The sequence below is a fragment of the Engystomops pustulosus genome, chromosome 4, assembly GCF_040894005.1.
Source record: "Engystomops pustulosus chromosome 4, aEngPut4.maternal, whole genome shotgun sequence".
Lineage (NCBI taxonomy): Eukaryota > Metazoa > Chordata > Amphibia > Anura > Leptodactylidae > Engystomops > Engystomops pustulosus.
The window spans coordinates 14,772,640-14,785,873 of NC_092414.1; the positions used below are offsets into that span (position 1 = coordinate 14,772,640).

Consider the following 13,234-nt stretch of genomic DNA (forward strand, 5'->3'; position numbering starts at 1 on the left):
TTGTCTGTTTTGTTTACATTAATAAAGAGATTATTGTTGGAACATATCTTGTATTGTCACGTATTGGCCTGATTTGTGCATCGCTTTCCTCTCGCTTTCTCATGTAAGAGGTGTACTGTGTGCCCTAAGCCAATGAGATGTCTCCCCCCACTTTGCTCCTCCTCCTTATCTCCTGTCTATTCGGCTGAGACTCCCCTTCCTATGATCACTAGAATTGGGTTGATAGGTGCATTAACCTCTAGGGGGTGCAGATGAGCTTGATAATAAATCTGTATGCAGTGAGCTCCCCCTAGTGGTGACTCAAGCCAACAAGAGTTTTAACAGCAAATACTATGTAACTTTACAATATTAGGGTCTTTTCCTACCGCTCCATGTTTTCTTTGTGGGTGGGTCTTTCTTGATGTGTTGTAAGAGCTGTACTATGTGCCCAGAGCCAATCAGATGTCTGCCTTCACATTGCTCCTCCTGGTGAGACTCTGCAGCCGCACCCCCTTCCTACGATCACTAGAACTGGGTTGATAGGTGGAACCTATGATTCCAATTGATGTATTAACCTCTGGGGGGTGCAGATGAGCTTGATAATGAATCTGTATGCAGTGAGCTCCCCCTCGTGGTGGCTCTAGCCAACAAGAGTTTTAACAGCAAATATTATGTAACTTTACAATATTAGGGTCTTTTCCCACCACTCCATGTTTTCTTTGTGGGTGGGTCTTTCTTGGTGTGATGTAAGAGTTGTACGGTGTGCTCAAAGCCAGTCAGATGTCTCACCTCACATTGCTCCTCCTAGTGAGACTCTGCAGCCGCACCCCCTTCCTACGATCACTAGAACTGGGTTGATAGGTGGAACCTATGATTCCAATTGATGTATTAACCTCTGGGGGGTGCAGATGAGCTTGATAATGAATCTGTATGCAGTGAGCTCCCACTAGTGGTGACTCTAGCCAACAAGATTTTTAACTACAAATATTTTGTAACTTTACTATTTAAGGGTCCTTTTCCAACCCCTGTCACTGTTTGGGGATCTGCTCTCTTGCCATGTTTTCCTCATGGTCAGGTCCTTCCTGGTGTGATGTATGAGCTGTACTATGTGCCCAGAGCCAATCAGATGTCTCCCCTCACATTGCTCCTCCTGGTGAGACTCTGCAGCCGCATCCCCTTCCTACCCCTCCTCTCTTTTTTCTCCATACTCTTGTTTTTAGTGACTTCAGGACCTCAAAACCACACAATGGAAATTCCCTTTAAGAAGGCATGATGTGTTTTGTAGTGTCCTCTTCCCCTTTGAAGGTCTTCGTTGGCCAAGAATCTGCATAATCCTTGAGTTGTCCATGATTTTTTCCAAACACCTGATCCTTTAAGTTCTGTTTTTGTCTTCTGCACCCCCTCTATGTGGGCGGCCTTCCAGTGACGGATTCCTTGATCTTTTTGTACCCCTCTCCCCCCCCTACTATTTTGACTAATTATATCAGTATGGAGCTTAGGGTCCTGGTTATATAACCAGGGTGCAATGAAGTGGCACGATTTTAGGTTTTAGCAGCGGGGTGTAAAGTCATCCACCCTCCGCTCTGGGATGACTACAGCTTTGCCCTACAACACTTAATTGGGCGGAACGGTGCACCGAAGCAGGAAGATCCATTTGGCAGAGCCGTGTACTCAGCTGGAAGTTGAGGTTACACAGGAATCCTGCCTGTAACTCGAGCGCTTCATGTGTTTTTTATAGTTGCGCTATGGGGTTAATGTATTATAATAAACAGCTGAGTTCACGGGGTCAGGTGGGCGGTAACATTTCGGATTGAAACTCGGGTTGACCCATATGTGTCATAGTCTCGAACAAAATTAAAGTTACTTTACTCAAAATATTTTTTTAAAAGTCTCACCCTAAAGTCTTACCCCAAAACTGCCTGGGAACACCCCTTTTTATGCAAATTTGCAGTAATCTAGCCCTGACCGTGACACCATGAAGATTCTGTGGGTTCTTAACAGAAAGGGTTTCAAATTTATAATAATAATAATAATCTTTATATAGCGCCATCAAATTCCGTAGCGCTTGTCCGATGTAAATTTATATTTACATTATAACACTTAAAGGGGACCTGTCACCGAATACTAAATACTGAATGACCTACCTCATGTGATTTCTGCTGTGCTCCCGATTAATTTGGCGTTTGTCTTTTAGAAATCCGTCCAACCGTTCAAAAGATATGGCCATCGTAAGTGTGAACAAAAATCTGTTATCTCCTCGGGGGCGTGTCTCTGTGTGCTGGTAAAAGGTTACCACCCTCTTGACTTGTATGAGATAATTCACATATAAAACTTCCGGGGGTTATATCTTTTGAACGGGTGGACGGATTTTGAAAAAACCAACAGCAAATTGGTCAGGAGCATAACGGTGACCACATGAGGTATGTCAATCAACATTGTGACAGAGATATGTAACCTCCTCCCTGGGGACGCTATGAGATGTGACACTTTTTCGTTAAAATTTGGCAAAAATGACAACCAGAATGATAACATTCCCACTTTGTATTGTTACAGGGGAGCGGGTGTGAAGTCACATGCTGACACAATGACCGTGAGACGGGCAGCTGAGGTGACCAGGAATAAGAATCACACTGTGCACAGGTAAGTCCGATGTAAAATTCAACTGAGATCCGATTTTTCACAGCCGGGGTTCCGTTACAATTGTACATGTACTTAAAATACCTGTACCAGTGTCTTACTACACGAGCACCGCCATGTCGTGAACTGGTTCGGTCTTGTCGTTGGCATTTTGACATAGGGTGGGGTTTATATTGAGTGATAAACCTGGGAAAGCGCCAATTTTTATGGATTTTGAGCATGGACTGTGTGCAGGCACGATACAGATTTACAGTTTTACTAAATCTGAAAAAATTCTGAGAATTTATCTCTGGTTTTTGAAAAACTGAAGCAAAAAATTGAGTATGTGAATAATTCTACGCATTTCGGGTCAGCCTGACCCCTCTTTTGGAAATTTGAGGCTCCCTTATTATAGTAGTACTGTATGAATGGTATGGTCCAGCCTATCCCTGCAGAGTGTAGAACAAGCTGTGTGCCCATTGTCGTTCCGCTTTTCCTCCCATCCTCCACCGCGGTTGTGGCTTGAGGTTTTCTCGCTCTCACGAGTCAGGGTTTTCACTTTTTTTTTTTTTTCCACTGTGCTTTTCGAGTTTGGAGCCAGGAGATGTGAGAGTCGAGAGTGGTTTCTTTTCTCTCTGACCATCTGCTGACTCATACACATATTCAGAATCGGATCTGCTGTCGACGCGTTTCGTGTTTTCTTTCTTTTTTCTCGGCTTCCTCTTCTTATCCGGGAGACCACAGGAAGTGATAGAATGGATGTTTATAGAGTTCATTAACACTTTACGGGGCTATTTATAGAAGGAGAAGACAAAAAAACAATAAAAAAGTCATGGTATAAAAAGTTGCGGAGCAAGAGTAGGACTACGAGAGCATGTCTATGTTTGATTGGTGCTGGAGCAGATGCCAAGAAGCCACTTTATCTTGTAGACCACTGGCCGAAGGTACTTGCCCTTTGGCACCACCACCCATCACATTTTTGGTTCCATGGTTGGGTTAAAATTATTTATGGACCTGAAGGTGTAGCCTCTATAGTTGGTTCATGCCCCTTATCTCCAGCTGTAGACTCCAGCTTCTTCCAAAAACAACACCTCAGTGGTCCTCAGGTTCCAATACCAGACTCAACCCATGGACAAGTGGGGCGGTGTATGAGAAGAAGACATTTTATCTTTGACCATAAATCATCTTTTTAGATTTCTTTTCACCTTTCACTATAACCCAAGGGCGGAGAGTAGAAGTCATGTCATAAATTATACCGTGAAAAACTTCAAATGTCGGAAAGAAAAAGTAATGACTGCATATATGATATATGGGGACTGGTTACGAGACAGGAAAATGTTGCTAGCTGTATCTCCTGAGGGGTTGATCTAGGTCCGACAGACCCTCCGGCAAAGACAACATTTCCGATAAGATGGATGGTTATCCCAAATTTAAGTTTGCTCTGAAGACTTCTGGTCATGGTAGCAATACACTCCTAACCCTGTCATCGCCCCCGAAAGTTGTCACCTTAGATTTAGATTTCCATCCAATAGTCGCTAGTCCTTCAAAATATCTTTTTCTGAAACAAATTTCCTTGGAATCTTGTAGGATCTTCTCCTGGACATGTTTGATGAGCCTGAAGGACATCACTTTGGTGGAGCATTTGTTCACTAGATTTTCGTTCGGTCAATGATTGGTCAAGCACCTACTTCTGTCTACCTTATATGGCCAACATTTCGTCATGTCATATTCTTGGTGGTCACCTAGATGTGGAAGATTATGAGAAACATCTAGAAACTTGATCAGTCAAGTTGAGATCCAACCATCTCCTTCTTTGTCGTAGACATAAGTAGTCAACCGTCAGAATGAAATATAAGGCCATTTTGCCAATCAGTCTCAAGTCAATGGTTTTAAGTCTAGTGTCCTTCAGTAAGTTATTAGACCGTCTTCATCCATGACCACCAGAATGTTCTTTGTTTGACGTTGTGTCCCAAGGAAACTGTGTTTTATGTAGTGTGACGTAAACCCAAAGTAATTACTCGAGACTCATCCCCATTGTCATCCCTTAAAGACCTATTTAGTGTAAGTTATTAGACAAATCAACGATCCCGAAAAAATTAGCTTGAGAAATGTAGACTTCAATGACGGTAACTTGTGTCTTGTCTCACCAGGGTGACGCCTGCAGGTAAAGAAAACTCTGGGACTTGGAAAAAACTTGAAGGTCCTCAGCTCCACTTGAGTGTAAAAAGTCAAACTGTAAATAAATCTCACTCCGTAAAGTATCATCAAGACATTCTTCTGGGAAAAAGTCCTCTGAAAGGTCTGGAGAACCAGCCAAGAAGTGAAGACACAAAAGGCTTACGGCAGAACATGCTCAGCAACAAAATGACCATCAATGATCCAATGATGGAGATTAATGTCAAAGATCCAGGACTTATACTTAAGAAACAACTATCCAATACCAAGTCTTCTCCGCTACCCCAAAAGATCACACTGAAGAAAACATCGAGCATCAAAGATAAGATTTCAGAATGGGAAGGTAAACGAGAGACGCAGTCCCCAGTCCTTAGCAGAAAGGAGTCCATACTTGTGAAGAGGCAGGATTCCTTTGGTACTACCTTTGGAGATACCAACGTAGAAGATGTCAAGAACCGTCAGAAAGGAAGCTTTAAGAGGATGTTTAGCTGGGAAACGGACAAGGACATTGAGCAGAAAGACTCTATAAAACTAGAGAAAAAAACTGAGAAGGAAACCAACCTAAGCATAGAAAGCAAGGAGCAAGTCAACGCCAAGAAGGACCAAGCTACGGTATTGAGCCAAGTCAAAAAGTTTGAGCGTTCCTTGAAGGATGGCCCAGTAGAGGGACTACCACAATTACCAGGAACTTATTATTCACCCCAATCTTTAGTAGACTCTGAGAACCAGGAGAATAGACCAGGGTCAAAAACTAAATGGGGGTCGGATTCCGAGAATGCAGAGCCGATTTTTGGGACAGTGGGAGAGGGGAGAACATCTAGAAGGACCAGTAATGTGGACAATGTATATACAGAACCTGGGGCACCTGAGAAGACGTTACCTATAAACCCCTTACCCAAGCCAAGGAGAACTTTCCGACATGAAGGGGAGGTGGGTCCTGTTAGAACTGGTCTTCGGAAAAGAGACTTACCACCACTTCCTTGTATACCTCCACCTCCTCTACCCACATCTCCCCCACCATCGGCCGTGAGCAGAAGACTCTGGAATAGCAAACACAGAAATAACGGAGACCACAGGTACTTTATTTTTACTGAAATTTTTATGCCTATTAATAGCCAAAGTCTCAAGCTCTTAGATGTGTGACCATCAATACTCCAGGAAGGAAGGTTGGGGGCTTCCTGGTCTAAGATGCCACAATGACTAATTGTTTTACTCTCGACAATGGGCCTAAATATATTTTTTTCGGGTTACTATTGCAGTAAGCCTAAGATGGACAGGCCTTAAGGGGGATGTCCAAAAATATAAATATATCATGAATATCTTATTAGTGAGTTTGTTGGCCATGGAACCGCAATGGGTCCGGAGAATAGACAGAAAACCAGTTAGGACTGGTATGAGCATCAAGTAGAACTGTGAGGATACCGGAGTCCATAGAAATTTTTGGTCATGCCAATAGCTGTGACCAGAGGTCATCACTTTACAACTTTTCAAAGACCTCTAGGACCCAACTTGGTCAGTGTCCACACTTTCTTCCATTCCATTTTCAAGATCAATGGGGGTTCCTGAGGATGAGCCATCACCATGTAATAAACAAATACTTTATTAAACTGGAAATCACCTTTAAAGGGAACCTGTCACATTTTTGCAAGTTCCACTAGAGTCCTAATAACTAGATGACACCCTTATGTTGGTTACAAATTGTTTGCCTCACATCCCCATAAAATCAACTTTGTTATCTTACCTGACATACATTGAGATCTTCAATGAGTCAGAGGGGGCAGTCCTCCCATCATTTGACCTGAGTGATGTCACCTTTACCCACTAACATTTGCAAAATCTACCCTATGCAGGGGCGTAACTACAGTGGTAGCAGCCATAGCAACCGCTATGGGGCCCACAGTGCCAGGGGGCCCCAGCATCCGATCTGACACACTAAAGAGTGGAGGATGTGCATCATTATATCCACATTATGCTGCACTTTGAACAACATAATATGTATAAAACATATATGTGATGTATATATACTGCATCTGTGATGTGTATATGTTGTATGTGTATACGGCGTATTGCTTCTGCATATACTGTATGTGTGTATGTATGCTGTGTGTTTGTAAATGTCACTGTGTGTGTCTGTATATACTCTATATGAGTATATGTGCATACGTGTACAAATGTGTGATTGTAACTTGCATGTGTGGGTATACAAATATGTATAATTTTTAAGTGGGAAGGGGGGCCCCTTGCCGAAGCCTGCTATGGGGCCCTGCCACTCCTAGTTACGCCACTGACCCTATGTATGCATCTGATCACATGAAATCACAACAGCCGCCATGGAGGATGGGGAGGAGTAAAGGTCCATGTGATTTCTGTGATTTCATGTGATCAGATACATACATGGGGTAGAGTTTGCAAATGCTAGTGGGTAAATTACCTCAGATGACATCACTCTGGTCATATGACATGAAGTGCTGAATGGTGAGAAGGAGTAGTAATTGGTGAGTGCGGGAGGAAACGCCCCCTCTGACTTGCCGAGGATCTGAATGTATGTCAGGTAAGATAACAAAGTTGATTTTCGGTTTATGTGAGGGAATCAATTTTTATCAAAACGAAGGGTCTCAATTAGTTAGTAGGTTTTTATGGCAACCGGTCACCAGCTGTGAAAAAAATGGTGTTAGCTTCCCTTTAAGACCAACTACAAGTATATTTACTGAGGAACAAACCAGTTTATACATCTCATATAAATTATGCTGATGCAATCCCTTCCTGGAGGCGGGCGCTGCCAGGAATCTGTGATTTTAATTAGTTTTAGAGCTTAATACGGTAAATATCGTTTACATAACGTTTGGCGGTGAACATGGGGGAAATGTCAAGAATAGACTCATTAAAGGGGTTTTATGGGATGTTACGTCAATAACTGAAGCCTGATTCCGACAACTTTTACCTATAGTGGAAATTTAGGGCCCACCCATACATATTAAATAATTTGGCCAGTTATAATCCATGGGTGCCCTGTGTACAAGTAGAACGAAAAGTATAGCAACACCTTCTTTATTGTCCAAAAAGATTGGCATTCTTTGGGCAACTTCTAAACTTGTAGCACCATTTTTTGAAATTTTGAAAAATCATAGTACAGGGAAATGCTAATTAAAGGGGACCTTTCACCACGTTTTTCAAATGCATCTTTTAATAGGCGCCACTTCACAGATTCCGACGCAGTTGGAATTTTTTCTCTAGCCCTTACCGTTCCCGAGCAATCAGGGCTGTTATTTTCAGCAATTAGTTGGCGCCTTCTATTGTCAAATGGGTGGTTCCGACCCAGGAACCACCCAGCTGACAGTAGAGAAAGCGCATTGGGCGCCACTACTAACTCCAGTGATTTCTCAGGAATGGTAAGGGCTAGAGAAAAAATTCCAACTGCATTGGAATCAGTGGAACCACATATATTTAGTGATATTTTAATGAGAGACGGCTGTCTATTAAATATGATGGCTGAACCTTTCACCGCCTCTCCCAATTGCATCTTATAATAGGCACAATTCCACAGATTCCAACACAGTTGGAATTTTTTCTCTAGCCCTTACCGTTCCCGAGCAATCAGGGCTGTTATTTTTAGCAATTAGTTAGCGCCTTCTATTGTCAAATGGGTGGTTCTGACCCAGGAACCACCCAGCTGACAGTAGAGAGAGCGCATTGGGCACCACTACTAACAGCAGTGATTTCTCAGGAACGGTAAGGGCTAGAGAAAAAATTCCAACTGCGTTGGAATCAGTGGAGTGGCGCCCATTAAAGGATATTAATAGACAGCTCACTGTTAAAGGTGATGGTTGGCCAGGTTGACTTGATAGAGTGAACAGAGCACTGGTTGAGCATGCACATCAACAATCCATTGGTATGGGGCAGTATATTAGTATATATCAGTCCCCATTCTCATGATCGCTTAAGGTTACAGTGCTCAGTCAGTACTCCAGAATGAAGGGTCCCCCAAGTTAAAGGAGCTTAGGAGTATAGAAATTGAGTAGGATCCCTTTAAATTCCTCCACCGATTACGCCATCATTTCTGAAGATTTCCTCCTTTTTCTCCGTCTTCTGGCACTATCAGATGTCTCCTCCTTGGCTGTCACATCTTCTCTGTCTCCTTATCAGGAAATCCTACGAATTCGAAGATCTCCTCCAGTCGTCAGAGAACGGCCGGGTGGACTGGTACGCGCAGACCAAGCTGGCCATCACTCGCACTTTATCCGAGGAAAACGTCTACGAAGACATCTTAGGTAAGGGCTGGGGGCTTAGGTAAGGACTGGGGGCTTCTGTTGGCTCTGATACTGAAAATTTGGAAGAAATTCAAGGCCAGTTGATTGGGTGCTGATTGTTAAGTTTGACAATATCTTTAGCAATTAGTATCTATGCATCAAAAACTGTCTTGTCTAGATAAACATACTTTCTCAAAACAGCGCCACACTTGTCCTCAGGTTGTTTGAGGTATTGCAGCTCAATTTTAGGTTTGGGGAAAAGTCCATGACAGACCCTAAAATATAATCACAATGTGCTGATAATCTACATATGGGACAAAAATTGGTTCATAACGGTCAATTGGCTCCTAAAGGTAGGGATTTTTTTAGGGAAAGAGGCGTGGCTTATAATCATGTGGGTGTGGCATAATATATTTCTATTTATTTTTTTCAGTGTCTTAGTACAGCCATGTAGGGGTGCCCGTATGGTAGAGCTAGTGATAAAGTAGTGAGGCGAGTTGAGCCTCTCGCCTCAGGCGGCACCACCTGCAGCAAGATGGGGGGCAGCATCAGAGGTGCAGTCACCGGCTACGAGGCACAAGTTGACACTTAAAAATAGAGTTTCTTTACACCAGATGTCAGCATGGGTGTGAGACACTGCATGGAGAGCCCATTTACTAAAAAAATAACATGATATGTTACTAGTTAATGGGGAGGAGGGGAGGGGTTCTCGCCTCAGGCGGCAGAAAGTTTAGGCCCAACCCTGATAATAGTTCCCCGTAGAGTAGTACCAGTGACCATGTACTGTCTATACATGTAGCAGAGTCCATAGAGTATTGCCAGAGGCATAATAGTCTATATAAACTAGTAAATCCACGTAGTAGTATCTGTTGAGTAATAATATTGATAATATACTGTCCAAACACTACTACAACCACTGGGTTTTGCCTATATAGTAGTACCTGTTACACAGTAGTATCTGTACACCAGTAAAACGATGTAGTAGTGCCCATAGAGTAGTACTAGTGACATAGTAGCGTCTGTAGAGTAGTGCCATAGTAGTCTATATACACCAGTACATGCACATTGTAGTGCCTGTAGTGATATAGTACTCTCTATATACTGGTACATCCTTGTAGTAGTGCCCCTGATGTACCACCAGTTCCGTAGTAGTGTCTGTAGAGTAGTGCCATAGTAGTCTCTATACACCAGTATATCCACATTGTAGTGCCTGTAGTGATATAGTAGTCCATAATCATACATGTAGTAGTGTCCATAGAGTAGTATCAGTGATATACTAGTACATAATCATCCACGTAGTAGTGTCCATAGAGTAGTATCAGTGATATACTAGTACATAATCATCCACGTAGTAGTGCCCGTAGAGTAGTATCAGTGCTATACTAGTACATGAACATCCACGTAGTAGTGCCCGTAGAGTAGTATCAGTGATATACTAGTACATGAACATCCACGTAGTAGTGTCCATAGAGTAGTATCAGTGATATAGTAGTACATAATCATCCACGTAGTAGTGTCCATAGAGTAGTATCCGTGATATAGTAGTACATAATCATCCACGTAGTAGTGCCCATAGAGTAGTATCAGTGATATACTAGTACATAATCATCCACGTAGTAGTGCCCATAGAGTAGTATCAGTGATATACTAGTACATAATCATCCACGTAGTAGTGCCCATAGAGTAGTATCAGTGATATACTAGTACATAATCATCCACGTAGTAGTGCCCATAGAGTAGTATCAGTGATATACTAGTACATAATCATCCACGTAGTAGTGCCCGTAGAGTAGTATCAGTGATATAGTAGTGTCTATAGACTAGTACATAATCATCCACGTAGTAGTGTCCGTAGAGTAGTATCAGTGATATAGTAGTGTCTATAGACTAGTACATAATCATCCACGTAGTAGTGCCCGTGGAGTAGTACCAGTGATGTAGTAGTGTGTATAGATGTGATACTATCACATAGCAGGACCCTTATAATACGTTTTTTTGGGTGCTCGCCCCTTCCCAGTGATTCCTGGCTCTTCCTACTACCCCCCCCCCCCCTGTAGTATCTACACTTCCTACTGCTTTCCTCACAGCGGCCTCCACCTGGCTCTGTGCAGACCATCTCCGGGATCCTCAGCCTCCGGGGAGATGTTTTTGTAGAATTGCAGGAATGTCTTTGTTTTGACCTTCCTGAACTACACAAATTCTTCTCACCTTTTCGCTTGCGCCTTCCAAGCCGGCGGCGTCCTGCAGGAACCTGTAATCTACATGCGATAGGACCTGTCCCGGGTCATCAATCCATTACACTGCAACGTATTCTAGAAATTCGGGTGAATGAATATAATGCGAGTATTGCAGTGAAGACTGACACCGTGACATTCAATGTAACATGTAAGACATATATATTCTACTCTAACATGGCAAGGCATGCTGGGACTTGTGGTGCAGATGCTACATAGGCCAAGAGGTTAGTAGACTGCAGACACATCCTGTTGACTCAAACGTTCCGGTGCGGTGTATAAGAGGGAGATGTAAAAAGCCCCTAGAGAGGGGGCGGGTGATCCTACAGCTCAAATTTTGCAAAAACTTTTTGCTTTTGTGTGAATCAAAACGTTCGGAAACTTTTAGATAAAATTTTAGATTTATCAGAAGTGTCTGAGGTAAAACTGTTCTGGTTGCCCACGGAAACCAATCAGAGATCAGCTTTCATTTTATAAACAGCTGTGGGAAAATGAAAGCTGAGCTCTGATTGGTTTCCATGAGCAACTAGCACAGTTCTGCTCTAAGACACTTCTGATAAATCTCCCCCATCTTCTTTTTATTTGCCTCTTTAAGGCCGCGGTCACACGTACTGCTAGGTGTCCATTCATAACGTGACGCTAGCGCACAGGGGGCGGTCCTTGGCCCGAACGCGCGCGCTTTTCTAGGGAAACGTATGTGATTGATAAGCCGGTCGCATGCGTTTATCTGGAAACGCATGTGCGTTCGGGCCGAGGACCGACCCCTGTGCGCTAGTGTCACGTTATGAACGGACACCTAGCGGTACATGTGACCGCGGCCTAAGGATGCGGTCACACGTACCGCTAGCAAGACACCGGGTTCTGCTTACCGATAGCTTGCATTTCCATAGAAACGCATATGCGAACGGGCCGAGGCCCGCCCAGCGTACGCTGGCGCGGCGTTTGTAAACGCAGCACTAGCGTTACGTGTGATCCCACCCTAAAAAATGTCCATTGTAGATAAAAACCCCTTTAAGAACTTTGTGACAAGGACATAACCCTTGTATCTAAAGTTGAATTCTGCATTCTTAAAGGCTCAGTTTACTTAAAGGGTTTGTCCCATTTTATACAGGATATCTTCCTGTAAGCCCTTAAAGGGGGTTGTCTTCTAAAAGTCAGGAAATGTAAATGTGTCACCAGGGGGCCACCTTCCTCTACATTCTCTGATGTGAACATTGTTTAAAGGGATTGTCCATTGTGACCAGTTCTCTATGGGGCGTCTTGATCTCAGTAATGCTCCTGCACTATAAACAACCCACTAGTGGAATGACCATTGTCAGTTTGCATTCTTAAAGGTCTGGTTTACTTAAAGGGATTGTCCCGTCTTATATAGGGTCTCCTTCTTGCAAACCCTTAAAGGGGTTGTCCTCTAAAAATCAGGAAATCTAAAGGCATCACCTGAGCACCACCTCAGTCTACAGTCTTTGATTGGTTGTTCTAAGGCCGGTGGCAGACGTGGCGTTTTGAACCCGTTTTGGGGCCGTTTTTTACCCAGCCCGTTTTTTTAAAAAAAGCATTTGTTTTTTTGAAAACGCATCAGTTTTTGTCCGTTTTCAGCTTTTCGTCCGTTTTTTTTACGGACTAAAACGGGTTCAAAACGCCACGTCTGCCACCACCCTTAAAGGGGTTGGTGGTTTTGACCAGTTCTCTTCAGTTGCACTATATACCACTCATAAAGGGATGTTAGTTTGACCAATTCAATATGGTTACTTAAAGGGGTTGTCCAGATCTATGAAACATGACCGAAAACAGCGGCACACCAGACCGTGGCTGGTGCCGGTATCGCAGCTCAACTCTATGGAAATAAAAAGGAGCTTAGCTGCAATACCACGCCATGCCCATAGTCAGGTGGGGCGCTGTTTGTGGAAGAAGGAAACTTTTTTTTACACCCCTTTAAGAAAAGTTACTGAAGTCGTTGCGTGCTCAGTTTCTAATAATTCGTGG

The 13,234-nt window shown here is 43.2% G+C and overlaps 1 protein-coding gene across 2 annotated transcripts in view; it reads left to right on the forward strand.

Moving 5' to 3' along the window:
* DENND2A (DENN domain containing 2A) overlaps positions 1–13,234 on the forward strand; it is a 73,194-nt gene that overhangs the window by 39,300 nt on the left and 20,660 nt on the right. For both annotated transcript variants that reach the window (XM_072145247.1, XM_072145248.1), the window contains exons 2-4: positions 2,533–2,619; positions 4,746–5,846; positions 8,914–9,038. In XM_072145247.1, the coding sequence (XP_072001348.1) occupies positions 2,533–2,619; positions 4,746–5,846; positions 8,914–9,038 (1,313 nt within the window). The remainder of the gene's footprint in view (positions 1–2,532; positions 2,620–4,745; positions 5,847–8,913; positions 9,039–13,234) is intronic.